General features: G+C 43.1%; 2 protein-coding genes across 3 annotated transcripts in view; one reads left to right on the top strand and one right to left on the bottom strand.

The window, feature by feature from the left end:
• Positions 1–116: 116 nt before the first annotated feature.
• Positions 117–19,346, top strand: LOC123811171 (activator of 90 kDa heat shock protein ATPase homolog 2). Its single transcript, XM_045827193.1, has 9 exons — positions 117–406; positions 1,659–1,849; positions 13,185–13,270; positions 15,102–15,216; positions 16,304–16,392; positions 17,103–17,207; positions 17,571–17,672; positions 18,250–18,301; positions 18,422–19,346. Exons 1-9 carry the CDS (start codon positions 327–329, stop codon positions 18,592–18,594), a joined length of 993 nt encoding a protein of 330 aa, XP_045683149.1. The 5' UTR covers positions 117–326; the 3' UTR covers positions 18,595–19,346.
• USP34 (ubiquitin specific peptidase 34) overlaps positions 19,266–20,550 on the bottom strand; it is a 220,397-nt gene continuing 219,112 nt past the window's right edge. For both annotated transcript variants that reach the window (XM_045827191.1, XM_045827192.1), the window contains exon 80: positions 19,266–20,507. In XM_045827191.1, coding sequence (XP_045683147.1) covers positions 19,900–20,507 — 608 coding nt within the window. In that variant the 3' untranslated portion in view covers positions 19,266–19,899. The remainder of the gene's footprint in view (positions 20,508–20,550) is intronic.

The following is a 20,550-nucleotide window of genomic DNA, read 5'->3' as shown; positions in this document are numbered from 1 at the left end:
CCCTCCACCCCACCCATAGCCCACCAGGAACCCCCTACCCCCAGGCCCCGCCCCGCCCCACCCCCGCCCCACCCCACCCCACCCCACCCCACCCCACCTCGCGGCCCAGCTGCGGCACCGGGTCTCTCGGCGCTCAGCGACCCGGCGCGCCGTGCGGGGCGGTGGGCGGAGCGGCGCAGGGGCGGGGATTTCTGGCACTTTGTGGGCGCAGCGAACGCTCCGGTCCTGGGCTGAGAAGCCGGAAACGTCAGCGACTCTGCCGCACCGCAGCCCCGCCGCCGCGGCCCTGCCTTGTTCTCCGCTGAGGGCGCGCCGCCAGCGCAGACATGGCCAAGTGGGGCCAGGGGGACCCGCGCTGGATCGTGGAGGAGCGGGAGGACGGGACCAACGTGAACAACTGGCACTGGTGCGGCCGGGTGGGGGTCTGGGCCGTGGTCCCGGGCCTCCCTCTCCGGAGTTGCCCGGCGGGCTGGGGGGCGGGGGGAGCCCTCAGCGAGCGCCGAGCGCCCTGAGCACTGGGGCTGGGGGGTGAGGGTGCCCTCGACCCAGGGCGCCTCGGAGGGGCGGGGTCTTGGACAGGTGCACTGGATTCCTTTTCCCTCCCTCATCTACTTGTAGTTGCGACTCATCTGTAGCCTTTGGGCTTGGTAAAGCCCTCTGAGGCCCCGGACTTGGAATCTTGCATGCACTGCCTCTGGGACTTGTTTCCTCCTTTTGAAAGTTGGGTTGGGCTCCAAGAATGGTTTTTGATTTACTTCTTCAACTTTGACAGTCTGTACCGTTAATTAGGTTCTTCCCTTCCCCCCTCCCACGTCTAATCCTCTTGATGTTTCTGGAAGTTACAATGAAGCTAGAGAGAGAGTGTGTGTGTGTGGGAGCCAGGGTGTGTTTTGGTTTGTGCACAGTGGAAAGAACAGGAATTTGGATCTCAACTCTGCGTCTAACTTGATGGGCCTCCGGTGAGCCCTGCCTTGGAGGAATTTGAACCCGTTACCCATCCTTTTTGTACCTCATTTGGAATACTGGCGTATTTCTGCCTCCCCCCTCCCCTAGAGCTTCAGGAAGTGATGCTCTCTGCCCTGCTCCTCTGAGGGCTGTGGTAACTTCAGGCCATCAAGCTGATGCTGAGGCAGGTCCAGGCAGAGCAAAGCCCCGGGTCTGTGAAGGGATCATTTTCTGGCCCAGGCTCAGAGGAGCTGACCTCTCCCCCCCGCCCCCCCGCCCGCAGACACATCACTGACCTCTCTCAGTTCATTTCTGCTTCCCAAAGTGGGAACATTATTTGGGGAGATTGCATGAAGTAATAATATGTGTGAACACACTTCATTATTTGTCTTGTTAGAATTATTTCTGTTATTACTATCTTCTCATATAGTGTATACATTTCCTACTTAGATTGGTAGGCCGCCTTTTCCCCAAATAAGCTGGTGTTTTTAAGACAAAAAATACTACTTTATAGAGTAGTTAATACTATCTTAAGGAATCAAGCAGGAGGTTTAAGAAATATTTGGGACAAAGTTGGTTTGAGAAGCATGTTTGTAGGTTTGAGGGTGGCAGTTCTTCCAAGGCCCCATGAGGGGAATCCGGCGTATCTGGGCTGGGCGGGTGGTACCACCTGGGCCTTCCATTCATGGCTCTGCCCTTCTGGCTCCTGGCAGGACAGAGCGAGATGCCACCAGCTGGTCTAAGGGGAAGCTCCGTGAGTTTCTGGTGGGCATCGTCGTGGAGAATGAGGCTGGTCGCTGCCAGATCAGTGAGCTGAAGCAGGTGGAAGGCGAGGCTTCCTGCAGCAGCCGCAAAGGGAAGCTGATCTTCTTCTATGAGTGGAACATCAAACTGGGCTGGAAAGGTAACAGGGGCCTCATGGTTCAGGTAGGGCTGGAGGCAGCTGCAGGGTAGACCCCGGTGATTCATTATTCATTCATTCAGCAGATATTTTTAGAACTTCTGTGGACCCTGCATTGACTGGCTCCTGAATTGGTGCTCGTAGTTTGGGACACAGCCTTACCACACATGGAGTTCCTTGTCTGACAAGCTTGGGGCTGCCCCTTCTCCCAGCACTCAGAGCTGCTTTGAGCTCTTTGCTTTTAGCTGGACTCTTGTCTGCCAGGCACCCGTGAGCACTAGAATTTCCCAGAGCTGCTGCCTGGAACCCTGTTCCCCTGGACAGCTGCCTGCTGGCTCCTTTGGGCCTTTCAGGTCTTCATCCTCAGTGAAGCCGTCTGTCCGCATCCTGTAAAATTGCGATGCCATTTTTGTACTGTCTTCCTTCCCTACTTTATTTTTTACCACAGTGCTGATATTTGGTATACTATATATGGTTACTTAAATGTTTTGTTTATTATTCTGGTTCTCCCCTTCTTCCACTTCGTCAGGGCAGGGGCTTAAAAAAATATTAGCTTTATTGAGCTATAATTTGTGTACTGTATAATTCCCCCCTCTCATATACAATTCAGTGGTTTTCATTACATTCAGAGTTGTACAGCCATCACTACAACAGATTCCAGAAAGTTTTTATTACTCCTCCCAAACCTGGAACCTATTGGCAGTCACTTCCCCTGTCCTCTGCAGCCACTAATGTTTTCTCTGCCTGTGGATTTGCCTGTTCCGGACATTTCGTATGAATGGAATCATGCAGTATGTGGTTTTTTATGATTGTTTTTCACTTAACATGATTTTTTTCAAGGTTCATTCTTGTGTGTAGTATGTTTCATTCTTTTTTGTAGCTGAATGACATCCTTTGGTACAGATATAGCATGTTTTGCTTACCTGCTCATCAGTTAGTGGACATTTGGGTTGTTTTTACTCTTTGGGTCTTCGGTCAGGAATTGATTGGTTTTGTTGCAGGCCTAGATCACAGTCTGGAATGTTATGTGTTTGTTGAATGAGTAAATTTCTCCTGTGGTGCCTAGCTCCTGGCTAGGTAGGTAGTCCTTGCTCAATAAATCCTTGTTAAAATAACCACAAGTGTGAAGACAAAGGGAAAAAGGAAGAGAGAGAAGGGGAGATCTGGTTCTAGAAGATTATACTGTGTTAAAGTTGGGCCTCAGCCCAGAAGTCAGCTCCTTTCTTGAGAGTTTGGGTTAGAGAGGCACCTGGTGAGCTGACCTTGGACCTCTGCTCTAGTGGCCACCTCGTCAGCTCAAGCCAGGCCAGAGCCCGGGGAGATGGTCAGCCAATATCAAAAGTGGTTCCACTCCTGCCTTGGAACCTTCTGTTGGGGTTTGCTGTCACTCACTCCTTCAGGAGCTGCTGCTGGATAGTTCAAGGCTGGGTAGCTCCTCATACTCGCCTAGTTTCCCCACCCCGCTCCTTGCCAAGACAGGGCTCTGAGGGCCCAGAGGAAGCTCTCAGTGCCCTGTGCCCCTTCCCTCTGCCTAAGCTCAAGGCAACAACCAGCTCCTTTGCAATGAAAGACCCAGCCATGCCCAGGCAGCAGCCAGAGGGCAGGCTGAACAGGACTTGCCCTGACCCTCTGTGCTTTCGCCTCTAGCAGGGAGTCCCAGAGGTGGCAAGCAGGACCCGCTGGGGAGGAGGCAATACTCAGGTCTTTTGTTTTGTTTTTTAACTGAATTTTAATTTCACCCCCCTCCCTGATTTATTGAGATGTAATTGACTTAGAGCATTGTAGGAGTTTAAGGTGTGCGATGTGATGATCTGATTTGTGTACATACTGTGAAATGATTGTCACTGTGAAGTGACATACTGTGAAGTTTGTCTCCTTTGACCTCCTCCATCCCCCACCCCCTGGCAACTGCCAATCTACTCCCTCTCTGTTTTGAGTTTGATTTTTCTATATTACACATATAAATAAAATCATACAGTATTTGTCCTTCTCTGATTTATTTTACTTAGCATAATGCCCTCAAGGTCTGTCTCTGTTGATAAAAATAGCGGGATTTCCATTTTTATGGCTAAGTAACAGTCCTGTGTATGTGTGTGTCTCATTTTCTTTACGCCTTCAACCACTGATGGTTACTATGTTGTTTCCATGTCTTGGCTATTATAAATAGTGCTGAAATGAACAGAGGGGTGCTCTATCTTTAAGATAGTGATATCATTTCCTTTGAATATAAACCCAGATGTGGAATTGCTGGATCATATGGTAACTCTATTTTTAATTTTTTTGAGGAGCCTCCATACTGTTTCCCACAGTGGCTGCACCTGTCTGCATTCCCACCAGCAGTGCGCAAGGGGTCCCTTTTGTCCACATCCTTGCTCACACTTGTTCTTGTTTTGATCATAGCCATTCTAACAGGTGTGAGGTGATGTCTCATGGTGGTTTTGATTTGCTTCCCTGAGGATGAGTGATGTTAAACACCTTTTTGTGTACTTGTCGACCATCATATGAATATCTTCTTTGCATAAATATCTATTTAGGTCATTTGTCCATTTTAAACGACATTTTTTATTTTTTTGCTATTAAGTTGTATGAGTTCCTTACATATTTTGGACACTAACCCCTTATCAGATAATGCTTGAAAATATTTTCTCTCATTCTGTAGGTTGTTTTTTCATGTTGATTATTTCTTTTGCTGTGCAGAAGCTTTTTAGTTTGATGTAGTTCTACTTGTTTAGTTTTGCTTTTGTTGTCTTTGCTTTTGGTGTCAGATCCCAAAATAATTACCAAGACCCATGCTTCTGTTTTCTTCTAGGAGTTTTATGGTTTCAGGCCTTATGTTCAAGTCTTTAATTCTTTATTTTGAGTTTATTTTTGTGTGGGGTGGAAGATAGTGATCCAGTTACATTTTTTATTTGTGCTGCACAGTTTTTCCAACAGCATTTATTGAATATACTCTTGGCTCATTTGTAATAGACTAATTGGCCACATGTGTATGGTTTTATTTCAGGGCTCTCTATTGTATTCTGTTGATTTGTGTCTGTTTTATGCCAACACCATGCTGTTTTGTCTATTATAGCTTTGTAATATAATTTAACGACAGGACATGTGATGTCTCCAGCTTTGTTCTTTCTCAAGATTGCTTGGCTATTTGGGAATGTTTGTGGTTCCATATACATTTTAGATTGTTCTATTTCTCTGAGAAATGCCACTGGAATTTTTATTGGGATTGCATTGAATCTGTGCAGGTTGCTCCCCCCCCCCCCTTTTTTTCCTGCTGTGGCTAAGTTTTGTTTTTTTTTTCTAGTTCCTTGAGGTATAAAGTTAGGTTCTTTATTTGAGATCTTTTTTTCTCTTGATTTATAAATTCATTACTACAAACCTCCCTCTTTAGAACTGCAGTTGTTAACATTCCTTAAGTTTTGGTGTGTTGTGTTTCCATTTTCATTTGTCTTGAGATATTTAAAAAAAATTCCTTTTGATTTCTTTGCGCCATTGGTTGTTCAGGAGTATTTTGTTTAATTTCTATGTGTTTGTGAATTTTACGGCTTTCTTCCTGTTATTGATTTCTAGTTTTATACCACTGTGGCTGGGGAAGATACTCATATTCTCTTTTTGAATTTGTTGAGACTTGTTTTGTGGCCTAAGATATGATTTATCCTAGAAAATGTTCCATGGGTGCTTGATAAGAATGTGTATGTATTCTTTTGCTGTCTGATGGGATATACTTGTATGTCTGTTGGATCCATATAGTCTACATACAGTGTTGTTCAAATCTGCTATTTCCTTATTGATTTTCTGTCTGGATGATCCATTCTTTGTTGAGAACTGGGTAGTAAAGTCCCCAGCTATTTTTGTATCACTATTTATTTCTCCTTTTAGTTCTCTTAATATTTGCTTTGTATATTTAGGTGCTTCAATACTGGGGGCATAAATACTTACAGTCATTACATGTTCTTGATGAATCGACCCCCTTACCATTATACACTGATCTTCTTTGTTTCTTTTAAGAGTTTTTAGTTTAAAGTCTACTTTATCTAATGTAAGGATAGCTGCCCCTGCTTTCTCTGGGTGACCATTTGCTTGCAATGTCTTCTACCCTCCCTGTGCTGTTAGTTCACACGTGTCCTTAAAGCTGGGGTGAGCATCTTACTGGCAGCATGTTGTCAGATCTTGGTGTTTTTTAATCCATTTGTCATTGGGTGTGTTTTGCTTGGAGAATTTAATCCATTTATGTTTAAATAAATATTGATAGGTAAGGGCTTACTGTTGTCACCATGTTAGTTGTTTTCTGTATGTTCCTTGCTTCCTCTCCTGACATCTTCCTTGGGGATGTGATGCCTATTTGAGGCAGTATGCTGTGACCGCTTTTCATCATCTCTTATGTATCTACTACAGGCGTTTCTCTGTGATTACTTTGAGGTTTACATAAAACACCTTAAATTTGTAACACCCTATTTATACTGGTAACAACTTAATTTCAATAGCATATGGAAATTTATATTTTTTTCTCCCCAACATTGTAGGTTATTGATGTTACAATTGAATTTAAATGTTATCATTTATTTTAATGGATTTTAACTGATATAATGAATGTTACAATTTACTTTAAGTTTTTCTTAAAGTAATAGAAAAAATCATAGGCTACCATATTTATAAGTTATAGTTATTTTTAATGTTTCTTTTTTAACTTTTAAAGTAGAGTTTTGACTTGTGGCCAAGATGGAGGCATAGGTGAACTCACTGTACCTCCACGCACAACCAGGATTGGAACAACAACAATTTAGATGCAGAATAATACCCAGAACTGACAGAAAACTTATCTGAATGGAAGTTGGACAGCCGAGAAATTGAAATAGACCCGTTCATCCAGACTGGTAGGAGGGGCAGAGACGAGCAGCTGGGTGCGGAGAACAGGGAGAATTGGGCGCATAAGGCAACCGGGAGCATGTAAGGCATCTGGGGTGCGCAAGATCACAGCAGGTGGACCCTGAGTACGCAACTGGCAGCTGGCAGACCCAATGAGGCAGCGATTGTGGACCAGGGCAGAGCACGCAACCCAGGATCCCAGGGAAGGGACTGAGGTCCCACAGAGAATGGAGCTACCGCCATTGTTCCCTCTCAACCCCACCCTCACATACAATGTCACAATCTAGCAACTGGGGTGCCCAGCCCTGATGAACACCTAAGGCTCCACCCCTCACCATAACAGGAGCAACCAGACCAAAAAAAAAAAGAGAGAGAGAAAGAGAGATGGCTCAAACAGAAGCACAAATCAGTGCCCCAGAACTCATCTTTTTGAGTGACTAAGAGATAGCTAACTTATCAGATGCACAGTTCAAAACACTGGTGATCAGGAACCTCACAGAATTGGTTGATTTTGGTCACAAATTAGATGAACAAATGAAGGTTACCATAAAAGAAATGAAGGAAAATGCACAGGGAACCAATAGTGGTGGAAAGGAAACTGGGACTCAAAACAATAGAGTGGACCAGAAGGAAGAAAGAAACAACCAAACAGGAAAGAATGGAGAAATAAGAATTCAAAAAAATGAGGAGAAGCTTAGGAACCTCCAGGACATCTTTAAACATCCCAACATCTGAATTATAGGGGTACCAGAAGGGGAAGAGGTAGAGCAACAGATTGAAAATGTATTTGAACAAATAATAAAGGAGAACTTCCCCATTCTGGCAAAGGATATAGACTTCCAGGAAGTCCAGGAAGCTCAGAGAGTCCCAAAGAAGTTGGACCCAAGGAGGAACACACCAACGCACATCATCATTACATTAGCCACAGTAAAAATGAAGGAGAGAATCCTAGAAGCAGCAAGAGATAAGGGGACAGTAACCTACAAAGGAGTTCCCATCAGACTGTCAGCTGATTTCTCAAAAGAGACCTTGCAGGCAAGAAGGGGCTGGAAAGAAGTATTCCAAGTCATGAAGGACAAGGACCTATATCCCAGATTACTCTATCCAGCAAAGCTTTCATTTAGAATGGAAGGGCAGATAAAGAGCTTCTCAGATAAGGTCAAGTTAAAGGAGTTCATCATCACCAAGCTCTTATTTTATGAAATGTTAAAGGGACTTATCTAAGAAAAGAAGATACAGAAAAAACATGTATAGTAAAAGGACAGCAAACTCACAATTATTAACAACCACACCTAAAGCAAAACCAAAAGAAACTAAGCAAACAACTAGAACAGGAACAGAACCACAGAAATGGAGGTCACATGGAGGGTTAGCAACAGGGGAGTGGGAGGAGGAGAGAGGGGGAAAAGGTACAGAGAATAAGTAGCATAGATTGTAGGTAGAAAATAGACAGGGGGAGGGTAAGAATAGTATGAGAAATGTAGAAGCTAAAGAATTTATAAGTATGACACATGGACATGAACTAAAGGGGGGGAGTGGGTGGGAGAGGGTGTACAGGGTGGAGGGGAGTGAAGAGAAATGGGGCAACTGTAATAGTATAATCGATAAAATATATTTAAAATAATAAATAAAAAAATAAAGAGTTTTAAGTGCATTATACACTACCATTACAATATTAGATAATCTGACTTTGACTATATATTTATCATTAGTAGTGAATATGATACATTTGTATGTTTTTATTATGCTAATTAGCATCTTTATATTTTAGTTCAAACAATGCTCCGTAGCAGTTCTTATAGGCAGGTTCAGTGATGCTGAATACCCTGAGCTTCTGTTTGTTTAAGGAAGTCTTTATTTCTCCTTAATTTGTTAAGGACAGCTCTGCTGGGTATAGTGTTCTTGCTTGATAGTCTTTCCTTTTTTCTTTCTTTCTTTATCCTCCTCCTCCTCTCTCTTTTTAAATTATATTTTATTGACTATGCTATTATAATTGTCCTGATTTTTACCCTTTTGCCCCCTACACCTAGCACCCCCACTCCCTCAGGCAATCCCCCCACCATTGTTCATGTCCATGGGTCATGCATATAGGATCTTTGGCTGCTTCATTCCTACACTGTACTTGACATCCCATGACTATTCTGTAACTACCTATTTGCACTTCTTAATCCCCTCACCTCTTCACCCATTCCCTCACAGTCCCCTCTGATCTGGAAACCATCAAAACACTCTCTGTATCCATGATTCTATCTCTATTCTTCTTTGCTTAGTTTGTGTTTTAGATTCAATTGTTGATAGATATGCATTTATTGCCATTTTCTTGTTCCTGGTTGTGATCTTCTGTTTCTTAAATAAGTCCCTTTAACATTTCATATAATGGTGTGGAGATGATAAACTCCTTTACCTTTTTCTTGTCTGGGAAGCTCTTTATCTCCCCCTCAATTTTAAATGATAGCTTTGTTGGGTACAGCAATCTTGTTTGTAGGTCCCTGCTTTTCATGATTTCGAATATTTCTTGCTCTAGTTCCTTCTAGCCGGACAAGTTTCTTTTGAGAAATCAGCTGACAGCCTTTTGGGAACTCCCCTGTAGGTAACTAACTTCTTTTCTCTTGTTGCTTTTAAGATTCTCTCTTTGTCTTTAACCTTTGGCATTTTAATGATGATATGTCTTATTTGGGATTCGCTGTGTTTCCTAGATTTATAGGTCTGTTTCTTCACCAGGTTATGGAAGTTCTCCGTCATTTTCTTTCACATAAGTTTTTAATTCCTTGCTTTCACTCTTCTGGCACTCCCCTGATGCAAGTTGTCACAGAGGGTCCTTACAGTGTCCTCATTTTGTTGGATTCTGTTTTCTTTTTGCTGTTTTGATTGGGTGTTTTTTGCTTCTGTATCCTCCAAGTCTCTGATTTGATCTTCTGCTTCATCTATTCCACTGTTGATTCCTGGTAATGTATTCTTAAAACATTTTTTTTTTTACTTATTGATTTTAGACAGAGAGATGTGAAGGGGGAGAGAGAGAGAAGCATTGATTTGTTGCTCCACTTACTTATGCATTTATTGGTTGATTCTTGTATGTGACCTGACTGGGGACTGAACCAGCAACCTTGGCATATCGAGACAACATTCTATCCAAATGAGCTACCTGGCCAGGGCCTGTATCCTTCATTTCAGTTCATTTATTCTTCAGTTCTGACTGGTTCTTTTTTATGTTTTCTAGTTTCATTTTTATATTTTTAATCTCTTAACTTACTAAGTTTATCTATTCTTTCCCTGTGTTCTTTGAGTATCCTAAAACCAGTGTTTTGAACTCTACATCTAGCAGATTGCTTGTCTCCACTTTGATTAGGTTTCTTTTTGGAGTTTTATTCTGTTTGTTCATTTGGGCCACATTTCTTTGTCTCTTCATTTGGCATCCTCCCTGTGTTTGTTTCTATGTATTGGGTAGAGCTGCTATGTCTCCCATGCTTGATAATGTGGTCTTATGTAGTAGGTGTCCTATAGGGTCCAGTGGCACAGCCTCCCTGTTTACCTGAGCTGAGTACTGCAGGTATACCCCACCCCATGTGGGCTGTGTACACCCTCATATTGTAGTTGAGCCTTGAGTGCTGTTGGCATGTTAATGGGAGAGATTTACCCCCAGGTTAATTGGCTGCAAGGAGTGGCTAGAACCACTGTATGGGATCAGCTGTAAAGCAAGAGCCAAGACTGGCTGTTCATATAGAAAAACCACTGGAAACAGCTTGGGTGGGTGCACAAGTTAGGTGGGGCAAGGTCTCAGAAAATCACCAGGGTGGGCAAACAGGGTTAGCCATGGCCAGGGAGACTCATATATGGCACCTGCCTGCTGACACTGTTGGAGGAGGGCTCAGAAAAGGAACAATGGCTTCTGTCAGAATTTCTGTCAGAGAAAGTTGCCCCTCCAGTTCTCTCTGACGCCAGACAATTCTGTTCTTCTCCATATGTCTCTGGTGTTTTTTGAGATGCTGCCTAGGGCTGGAGCTCAGAGCAGGTGAGTCTGAGTAAGTCTGAGTGTGGGCCCTGTAGGAGGAACGCCTGGGGCTCTAGAACCCCCCCATCTCACTCAACTACAGTCCTGCTGGTTTTTACAGCCAGAAATGGGGACTTATTTTCCTGGCACTGAACCCTGGGTTGGGGAGCTTGTTGTGGGGCTGGACCACTCTCTCCTCAGGGGGGACCACCATAGCTGAGGTATGCCACCTGATTTTATCTGCCTCATGTGGGTGTCGGATGAGCCTGTCTCGAGTCTCTGTCCCTACTGCCAGTCTCAATGTAGCTTCTTTATATCCTTAGGTCACAGGTGGCAAACACAAGGCCCACAGGCCAAATCCAGCCCTCCACCTTGTTTTGTCTGGCCCAGCACCTTGTTTCTACCTGGTGGCAGCACTGAGCTCCTTGCCCCTAATTAAGGAGTAGTTACATTTATACAGTTCTAAAATTATATTCGGCCCTTTGAAGGCAACCATGAGGCTGATGTGGCCCCCGGTGAAAATGAGTTCGACACCCCTGTCTTAGATCTAAGACTTCCATTCAGCTTGACTTCAGGCAGTTCTGAGTGATGGTTGTTTTGTAGTGTAATTGTAATTTTGATGTGGTTGTGGGAGGATGCGAGTAACCACATTTAACCACGTTGCCATCGTGACCAGAACCCGACACTCCTCTCTCAGTATGTTGAGTATATAGTCTGACAATTGGCTAGCCGTGTTCTTTGGTCACACTGGCCACTAGCTGGGCTCTGCAGTTACCTTTAGTCATGTGGGGTCACTGGCTGTGTTCCCCGGCAGAACACTGCCACTGTTTGGACTCTGATTGGGCAGTCTGTAGGCTGGTCTCCGCATTTGCTCCTGGGTGGGTGGGGTCTCAGGCTATGATCCCTGACCAGATGGTGCCATGGGCTGGATTCTGTTAGGCAGGGTTGCAGGTGGGCTTTGCAGTTGGACCCAGCCTCAGGCTGTGCTCTGTGATCAGGTGGGTATACAGATCGCCTTCGAGTTCAGCAGGTCTGCAGGTTACCTTTGTGAACAGGTGGGCCAGTAGGCTGGTGGGCTACTGGCTGTGCTAGACCGTTTAGCAAGGTTGTGGTCTGGGCTCTCAGTCAGGAGGTGTCTCCCGCAGTTGGGTAGGGTCATTGACTAGGCTCCCTCTCTGGCTAAGGGAGGCCCCAAGCTGTGTTTTGCATTTAGGCTGGGCTCTGAGTCTGCTTAGGGTCACTGTTCAGGCTCCTCAGTTATGTGGGGCCAGAGGAGAGGACTGCTGGTCAGGCTTCCAGAATAGTGGGAACTGGAGGCTATGCTCAGCAGTTGAGCTGCCCTGCCTGTGTGGGGCAATAGAATGAGCGCTATAGCTAGCTTCAGCCCGTTGGCTGGGGATGCCGAGCAGAATTGCTGATGGAGGTCCCTAGCCAGACAGGGCTACTGCTCAGCTCTGCAGATGAGCTGTCACTGACCGGGCTCTCTGCTTACATACTTCTGCAAGCAGGAGTGCCGTCCACTGAGACTTGAGTGAGGGCTGTAACATACATGATTGTCTATCCACTCTGCCATACACCTGAAACTGATACAAAGTAATATTGAATGTAAACTGTAATTGAGGAATACAATAAAAAAAAGAAAAAGGTTTGAGGGCTGGTTGCTGAAAGCCCTGCCTCCACTCCTCTGATTCCCAGTGGTCTCTGTTAGGCAAGTCCGGAGCAGCCTCCCAAGCAGCACCCCACAATTCTGGGGAGCTGAATGTCCACCTTGTGCTTTCCCCTCCGCTGGAGAAACCGCCGTGGGGCCCTCTCAGTGTGGCTCTGTGCAGCCTGGGGCAGGGGTGATTTGGTCAGAGTGTTACTCCTCCTCTTAGCCTTCACATGTGGTCCTTCTCTGCCTCTGGTCCAGGAGGGTGTTCTGGGATTTTAACAGAGGCATCTTGTCTACAGAGAGCTGCCAGTTGGTCATTTTGTAAGAGGACTGACTCCGGACTAACCTATGTTGCTATCTTTATGTTGTCACTGCAGTTGACACTCTGGTGTTGGAAAAAAAGTCAGCTGCATGGAGTCCACATAGAGCTTCCCCATGATCAGAACTCATTGTCCCTTTCTGTCCCTCCATCCCTTTTGTGACTCATCAGGATGGCCCTTTACCCTGCTTTAACGTGGTAAAGACTTTTGGGGGTTGAAAAAAGAAACACTGGTTGCAGAACCACTCACTCCAGCCCTGTGCGTCCACTGACCCATGGTTTTGTGTGTCCATTCCAAGGCCAGTTCTACCCCCACCTTTCCTGGTGGCTTACCTGTAATCTGGGCCAGGAGAACAGGGTCAGGTTTGGTACCTGTTTGGTGGTAAAGTCTTATACCTGCATTGTCACGAGCTGTGGTGGCACCCTGTGAGGAGGGTGGGCTAGTCAGTTATGCAGGAAAGTTCTGCATAAACCAGTTGTTACTTTGTAAATGAAGAACACATTTTGCTCATTTTAGGTATAATTAAAGAATCTGGTGTGAAGCACAAGGGATTGATCGAAATACCCAACCTTTCTGAAGAAAATGAAGTAGATGACACTGAGGTGCGGTATCTGATATTTCATTTCCCCCCCTTTTTTAAATCAAGCTTCTGCTGTAGAAGTTGAAGATTTGAAAAACTGCTCATCAGACTGTGTGATTCCTGTGCTGTAATTTTGGTGAACTGTCGTGGGCTCGTTTGCTGAGAATTGCTCACTGTGGGGGGCAGCATAGTGGCATAGGGAAGAGTAAGCTGAGGGAGTAACCCTAGACGGCTCCATGGCCCGGGTGTGGGGCCGGGGCAGGTGGCCGCAGCCTTCAAGGACTCCTCATCTGTGGAGTGGGGTTAATCCATCTTGCAGGGATGGCATGCGACAGTGTACGTACTGTAAAGGGATTGAACAGCACGCAGTTTGGCGACAGTTCTCCCCTGCATCTTTGCTGTTTCCCTTTAACAGTGAAAATTCTCAGCTTTTAGCTATGATCTCCTTTGGTTAATATATATAATTCGTAAACTAGTTAGTACCTATCACTTTTGACTGGCTAGGTCTCATAGTTCTTGGGAGATAGAGCATGTGTATCTCCTAACTGTGGTTTTCAGCTAGTGCCTTCTGGAAGCTGAGTTTGGTTCTGGGGAGAAACAGTTTGTAGGGTAGCTATATTTTCTAAACCAAATAGTTTTTGACAAAAGGTCTTTTTTTGATTAGTGAAATTATTCAAGGTGGAGGCTTTCAAAGATATAAAAACTAAATCACACTGAGCAACACATCTATATAGTTATACAATGCGAAAAGCAGGGCTGTCTGACGTATCTTCAGCGATGTGGTTGCTGTACTCAGGGGCTGTGATTTCACTTTGCCATATTCCAGTCCATCAGCTGAGAAGTTTTCATCATCACGTGAAACTGGTCTTTGAGTTTCAATCCTTGGCGGCGTCACAGAACAGACTCTCTAGATGGTACCTGGAACAAGCCCAGCTCAACTGCATCACAGGACACTAAATGATTTCTAACCAACCCCACTTTTCATTCTGAGAATAAGTACCACAGAGACGTCCCCAGAGCATTTTGGGGTTTCCCTCTCCCTGTCTCCCCCCATTTCCCTCCCCTCTCCTCCTTTCCTCTCTTTTCTTACCCTCTCTTTTCTTTTTCTCTCTTTTTCTTCTGCTCATTTTCCTCTCCTTTTCCCAACTCTCCTTCCTCCCTGCCAAAAAAAATGTGTAGCTCAAGGCCATGTTATGTGGGAACTTGTTTCTCTTAATTACACTGGCTTTGGGGTTCTAGACCAGCGCTGTTCAATAGAAGTATAATGCAAGCCAAATACAGAATTTAGGATTTTTTAGCAGCTATATTAAAAAAAAGTTAAAAGAAACAGGTTAAATTAATTTTAATGTTTTTATTTAACCCAATATATAAAAATACCATTTCAACATGTAATTAATTATCAAAATTATTAGATTACATTTTTTTGTTTTGTACTAAGTCTCTCAAGTTTGGTTTGTATTTCTTTATACTTCTAGCACATCTCAAATCAAACCAGCCACATTTCAAGTGCTGCTCAGCAACCACATGGGGCTAGTGGCTACCATACTGGACAGCGCATTTCTAGACCCTGATAAAAGCCATAAACTACATCATCAATGTAATACATACACATATAAAATTTTGAATGCAAATTAAGGGGCTCACATTCTTAGAAGTCCATTCAAGATTTGGCCAACACAGTCAATGGAGCTTTGATTTAAAAGCCTTTACAGCTTCTTAAACTATAGGAAGAATCCTGTCACAGCTCTGGTGTAGCCACTTCTTCCCCTTCCCTCACAGTCACCACGTGTCCCAATGTTGGAAGAATACATCAAACCAGGTTTTTCTTAGGTTTGTATTTTTCTGATTTGTAGGTGAACGTGAGTAAAAAGAAAGGAGATGGGGATATACTGAAGGATCTTATGAAAACCGCAGGCACCGCCAAGGTCAGGGAGGCCCTTGGAGATTACCTGAAGGCACTAAAGACGGGTAAAGAAGGCATCCCTCGTGACCCCAGGGGTCCCTTTTCTATTTACCCAAGTTATGCTCTGCACTGTGGTCTGGATTCACAGGTTAAGCTGATATCTCAGGCTTCAGAAACTAACTCTTTATGCTGCAGGATAAACTCTATAGTGTGGATGGTGGAGCGAGTCATGAGTAAGGCCATGATTAGTTATTATCAGTATTGCAGCATGAACCATTTTGCCTACAGAATTGTTAAGTTTTCTGGAATAATTATTTAATCAGTCATTTGTATAATTACTTATTTAATGTCTGTCTTCTTTGCTAGACCATAAGCTCCCTGAGGGCATGGAAGGTGTCTGTCTTGTTCATTGCTGTATCTCCAGCATCTAGCATAATGCCTGGCACATAGTAATAGGTGCTTAATAAATCTTTGTTGAATGAATGAATGAAAGTGACTGTAGGTAACACAGGTGTAGTGAGGTTTACCTAGGTAATTCCTACACCGTATGGAAGTGAGATTATTTATTGTTTTCTTACCTAAATTAGAGAAGTTACTTGCCAGGCAAAATGGCCAACAGGGCCTGTATGCGCACGATCCTTGGATTCTGCTATGTGTCTAGGTGTTGGCATAGATGGATTTGAGGTTGCCACTTCTCCCTGGAGACCACACACGTGGCTGGCCACAGGCGGGAATACTGTGAGGCTGGTATTTGCGAGGTGGTGGTGAAGCAATGAGGAAGTATTTGTAGAGTACAGGAAGAGGACATGAAGTATGCTTCTGACAGTACACAAAGGCCATAAAGCTGTTAGTAGTTAACTGAGCTTTCTGGAAAACAACATTTGAAACTTTTGTGTATTTATCAACAAAAATAGATAAAAGTGAGGCATTTGAAAAGTGAAATAAAAGGCACTTTTTTGTTTTATAACTCGTTAGTTTTATACATATATAAAAAGGAAATGGTCTTGAAATCTTCAAAATGATTTAGGAATTTTCATATTCTCATAGATATCAGTTCTTTAATTTTCCTATATGCTGTTTGGGGTTTTCTGCCTATTTGTGCTGAAAAGGAGGAAGTTCCTTATTAAAACCATCTCTCATTTTTCTTTGTAGAATTTACAATGGGAATGATTTTACCAACAAAAACCACGGCAACACAGGAACTGACTATTAAAAAGAAACTGAGTGAAAATACCTTGCAGGTATGATCTCTGGTGGTCAATATGTAGAGAAGGGGCTTAGTGTGAATTCTTCAAAGCTCTCAACAGCCTTCCGATGATGGCCTGAAAGAATACCAGGGAAGGCCAGTTAATCCACCCTTACATCCTATCTTCTGCCCCTTTTGAGGGGGAAGTGATAAGACTTGCATCTTTGACGGAAGGGAATGTATAAATGCCTTTTGGGGGGATAAATACTGAATTTCATCGAAGACTTGTAAAGGCACAGTTCTTTGGTAGGCAGCAGGTTATAAAACCAGGAGACTTTGAAGCTCCCATACCACAGTGGACCATCCTTCTCTCCAAACTTTTGGATTGGGAGGTTTTAGATCCTGTTCTTGGAATCTGGTACTGTAAATTGACACTCTTGGTCCTTATGTGCTGTTGTCCTTCATCTGCTTATCTGCATGCCTTCTGGTCCATATTTATATGTCCAAATAGGATTTGGGGTATTAAGTCATAGCTTGGGAGTAGAACAGAGTTTAAGAGCTCATAGGAATAATAAGCACCATCTCCAAAATAAAGGCCAGGACTGGTGGTGCTGAGACCTTTTCATGCTATTTCCATGTTTCTGGAATGGGTAGTGTGGAATTTGGGATATATTAGTATTTTATTAAGCCTGGAAGACTGAATTTTTAAATTTAAGCAGCTTTACCTCTTGGCATGCTAATTATTCTTTGGAACTTCTTATCCAGACTCAGGTGTCCCTTGGTGTGAGGATTCCCACTGTAGCACTGCACATGACAGAACTGTTCGACACAGCTGTGGAACGGCTGTACAGCATCTTCACTGTCAAAGATGTAAGTAACTTCTCAAGCTAGGATCTTAAGCGCTGATACTGGAGGACATGTGCCACTAAGAGCTGGAGCTGGTCTTTTTTTCCTTACATTCCTATTTTTCTGATTGAAGAGATCTAGAAATGTGGGGATAGAAGTCTTCAGGGTAGCTTCTGAAATATTTGATGGAGGGGAAGGATGGACATCTTGGGGGGAAATATATAAACAATTGGGGGATACATTCATTTACTTCATTTTCTCCCTCTGCAAGAGAAAGAGAAAAGAAAGCTAAACTAATTACAAGCTCATATTCAGGACTTAAAAAAAAAAAACTCATAGTAATTGTTATATGCTAACGTAACATGTCTTACTGTTTTTCTTGGTTAGCTGGTACAAAAATTTTCTAAATCTCCTGCCATATTAGAAGCTGAAAAGGGAGGGAAATTCCAAATGTTTGATGGGAACATCACCGGTGAATATATAGAACTGGTAAGTAATCTTACGGTTAAAGAAAATAAGCTGGGGACCGACTCCTGTTTCCGTTTATATTGCTTTTTAAATTAATGCTATTTTTAACTGCTTTGGGGTTTTATTCAAGCTCACAAAAACCTGAGAACTTTATATAGTTGGTTATAGAGCAAATAAAAAATGTTACATATAATGAGAAAGTTGAAGCCTTAGTTTCATAGTATTTGGGCAAATGCTTATGATTTTAGAAGAGTAAGATTCTCCCAAATCTTTGTGTATAACATTCAGCTTTCTGCCACCTCAATCACTGGGATCTGCATTGTCAGATGTCAGTTGACTTACCATTGACATTGGTTCTGTTTTTGTTACCCATGTTACTACACTTCTGTCCTTGATATTAACTGCTGTTATGGACATTTTGGCACTAGGGACAATGAATTCTACAATGGTACGGACATATAAACTGGAAGATGGAACTGTATATTGTTCATTGATTACTTTTGGTACATAGGGGTTTTGATGAAAGGCTTGGGTGTTTTTCTGTACAGCACTATAGGAAATTTTAAGATGTTTTCAATATAATTTCCTTTGTTTCCAGTTAACAAATGAAAAGATCGTCATGAAATGGAGATGTAGGAACTGGCCAGAAGGTATGTTATTGGAACTGCTTGCTTTAAGAGTCCACAAACGAGTTGCTTTCCTCCTCACTGTGAAAAGCAGGTAGTAGTACTTAAAAGTTTTCCTCTTCATGTTTCCTATTTTTCTTCCAGAACACTATGCAACAGTTATACTGAATTTTGTGCCTGCTCTAGGGCAAACGGAATTACAATTGGACTGTAAAGGAGTTCCTGTCTGTAAAGAAGAGAATATGAAATTCTGTTGGCAGAAACAGCATTTTGAAGAAATAAAAGGCTTACTGCAGCTGACCACTCTAAATGGTTGAATTACAAGATTTTATAAGGGCATTACTTTTTGTAAGCAGAAAAAGTGTCATTACTTCTTCCTAATTATTTCTTTTAAAAAAGAACACAACACTCATTAATTTATAGTGGGTGAAATCCATGAACTTTTACAGAATTTAAAGCGTTGTTTGAATCTTTCCTATTAGACTCTCCATTGAGTTAGAAGCAGCAAGCAACCTGAAATTAAGTATTTAACCTTACCTCCGATAGATGCTCCTCTGGGACAAGACTGAATCCCTGAGTACAGATAGTTGAAGTTTCCCAACCTAAAGCTTGTCCTTGTAGCAAGCTTACTTTCAGCTGTAGTTTTAGTTCAGGAAGACAAAAAATGAGTGGCATGTTGATATCATTCCTTTATTTACTTCAGGGTTTGTAAGGTGGGTAGCTCTTAGGTAGTGAAACAGTGGCATGTTGCACTCAAAAGCATGTTGAAGTGAGGACAAGTTGGTTGTATTGTTAACACTTCTCCCTGCAGCAGTTAAGTATTTCAAGGTGGAGAGGACTAAAAAGTCTTATGGGAATAAGTTACGTGTTGGACTGCTACTAACACTTCTAACGAAATATACTATAATGGGTAAGTGCTTCCCCCATTCACAGTTTTCTCATTACTTTTCTCATTACTGTGAAGACTGAAGCAACATATGTAAACAAATGAAAACTCATCACAATCAGTTTAATTAAGTGCACAGAATAGCAATCAGTCATGTCAATAAAAATAAAACAATTATTTTTACATCAAGTGTGCTTTATTTCCTCCACAGGTATTCTGTTAAATAAAGCACCATTTATATACTGCCAGGCCACAGCTAAAGAGGATTCTTTACAGAATCAAATTTCTTGTGGTTGTTCCGTATACAAGTAAACTTAATTTTGATAATAAGAACCACAGCGATCGGAGGCAATCTGCCTCTATTATAAGGTACAAAACTGGCACAGAGGACACCATATTATACACAGTAAAAATGCTGTAAGTTTAAATTACATTGTACAGGGCCAGAGAACCCTGTTCCTCCCAGACAGCCATATTAAAGGAAAGCCACTACAGTGAACTCTTAATTACATAAAACATATCCATTATCTGATTGCCCTTTAGAAAGTATACTGAAGATGCAAATTTTTTTCATCTGGAGTTCTGCCTGACCAGGAATTAAGCCTATAAATCTATCTTGCCATTCAAGCAGAGAGCACTGGACAAACTGAAGCACAAAAACAGAAATAAGCAAAACTTATACAAACAGCATTGGGGAGCGGGGGCGGCCTTAAAAGTAGACATGCGACACCTCATGTCAAGAAGCAGCCTGGTTTCCTTTGCCAGATATCCTTGTGACCACGTGGATCGTGGACTCGATGGTTCTACACAGCGTATCTAAAATGTCGTGCTGCTGCATGTGACTGAAGAGTCCTCTGGAATGGCCACAACTGAGGGATACAGCAGCCTCAGGGTCCTGGGAGGGCAAAGCTTGACCATCACAGCTTCTCAAGTCAGCTAAGTCAGACAGAACGGCAGAGATAGAAGTAGAAGGGAACTCGGATTCTTCCTCAACTAAGTTAGAATCCTTGGAACAGTGGAGGTCTTTAAATTCTTTACAATCTTCAAATCTACTACTGTTGGACTGTTCTTCTGCATGCTGTGACCTGATATTTGACATGTCTTCTGAAAACGAAGATGGAACTTCCATTCGGTATTCTTTAACAGAACTATTTTCAGGAGAAGGAAGATCTTGCTCAGTTCCTGGATCGATAATTGAGGAGTCTCTCGTCTCATTGTCTGAAGTGCTAGTTGGGGTCAGGACCTCCCTGGTTTCTGTTTTCATGTCGCTGATGCAGCTGTCTACAGTGTGCTCCTCATCACTGCTAACACGCCTTCTTTTCACAGGAGTCGCCCCTTCATCATCTGTGAAGACAAACACTTCTGTAAAAGGAGTCACTAAGCTCAT

The sequence above is a fragment of the Phyllostomus hastatus genome, unplaced genomic scaffold (assembly GCF_019186645.2).
Source record: "Phyllostomus hastatus isolate PE091 unplaced genomic scaffold, TTU_PhHast_1.1 phas_scaffold_78, whole genome shotgun sequence".
Lineage (NCBI taxonomy): Eukaryota > Metazoa > Chordata > Mammalia > Chiroptera > Phyllostomidae > Phyllostomus > Phyllostomus hastatus.
Note: the sequence above shows the minus strand (reverse complement) of the source record. Positions and strands in the feature narration are given on the sequence as shown.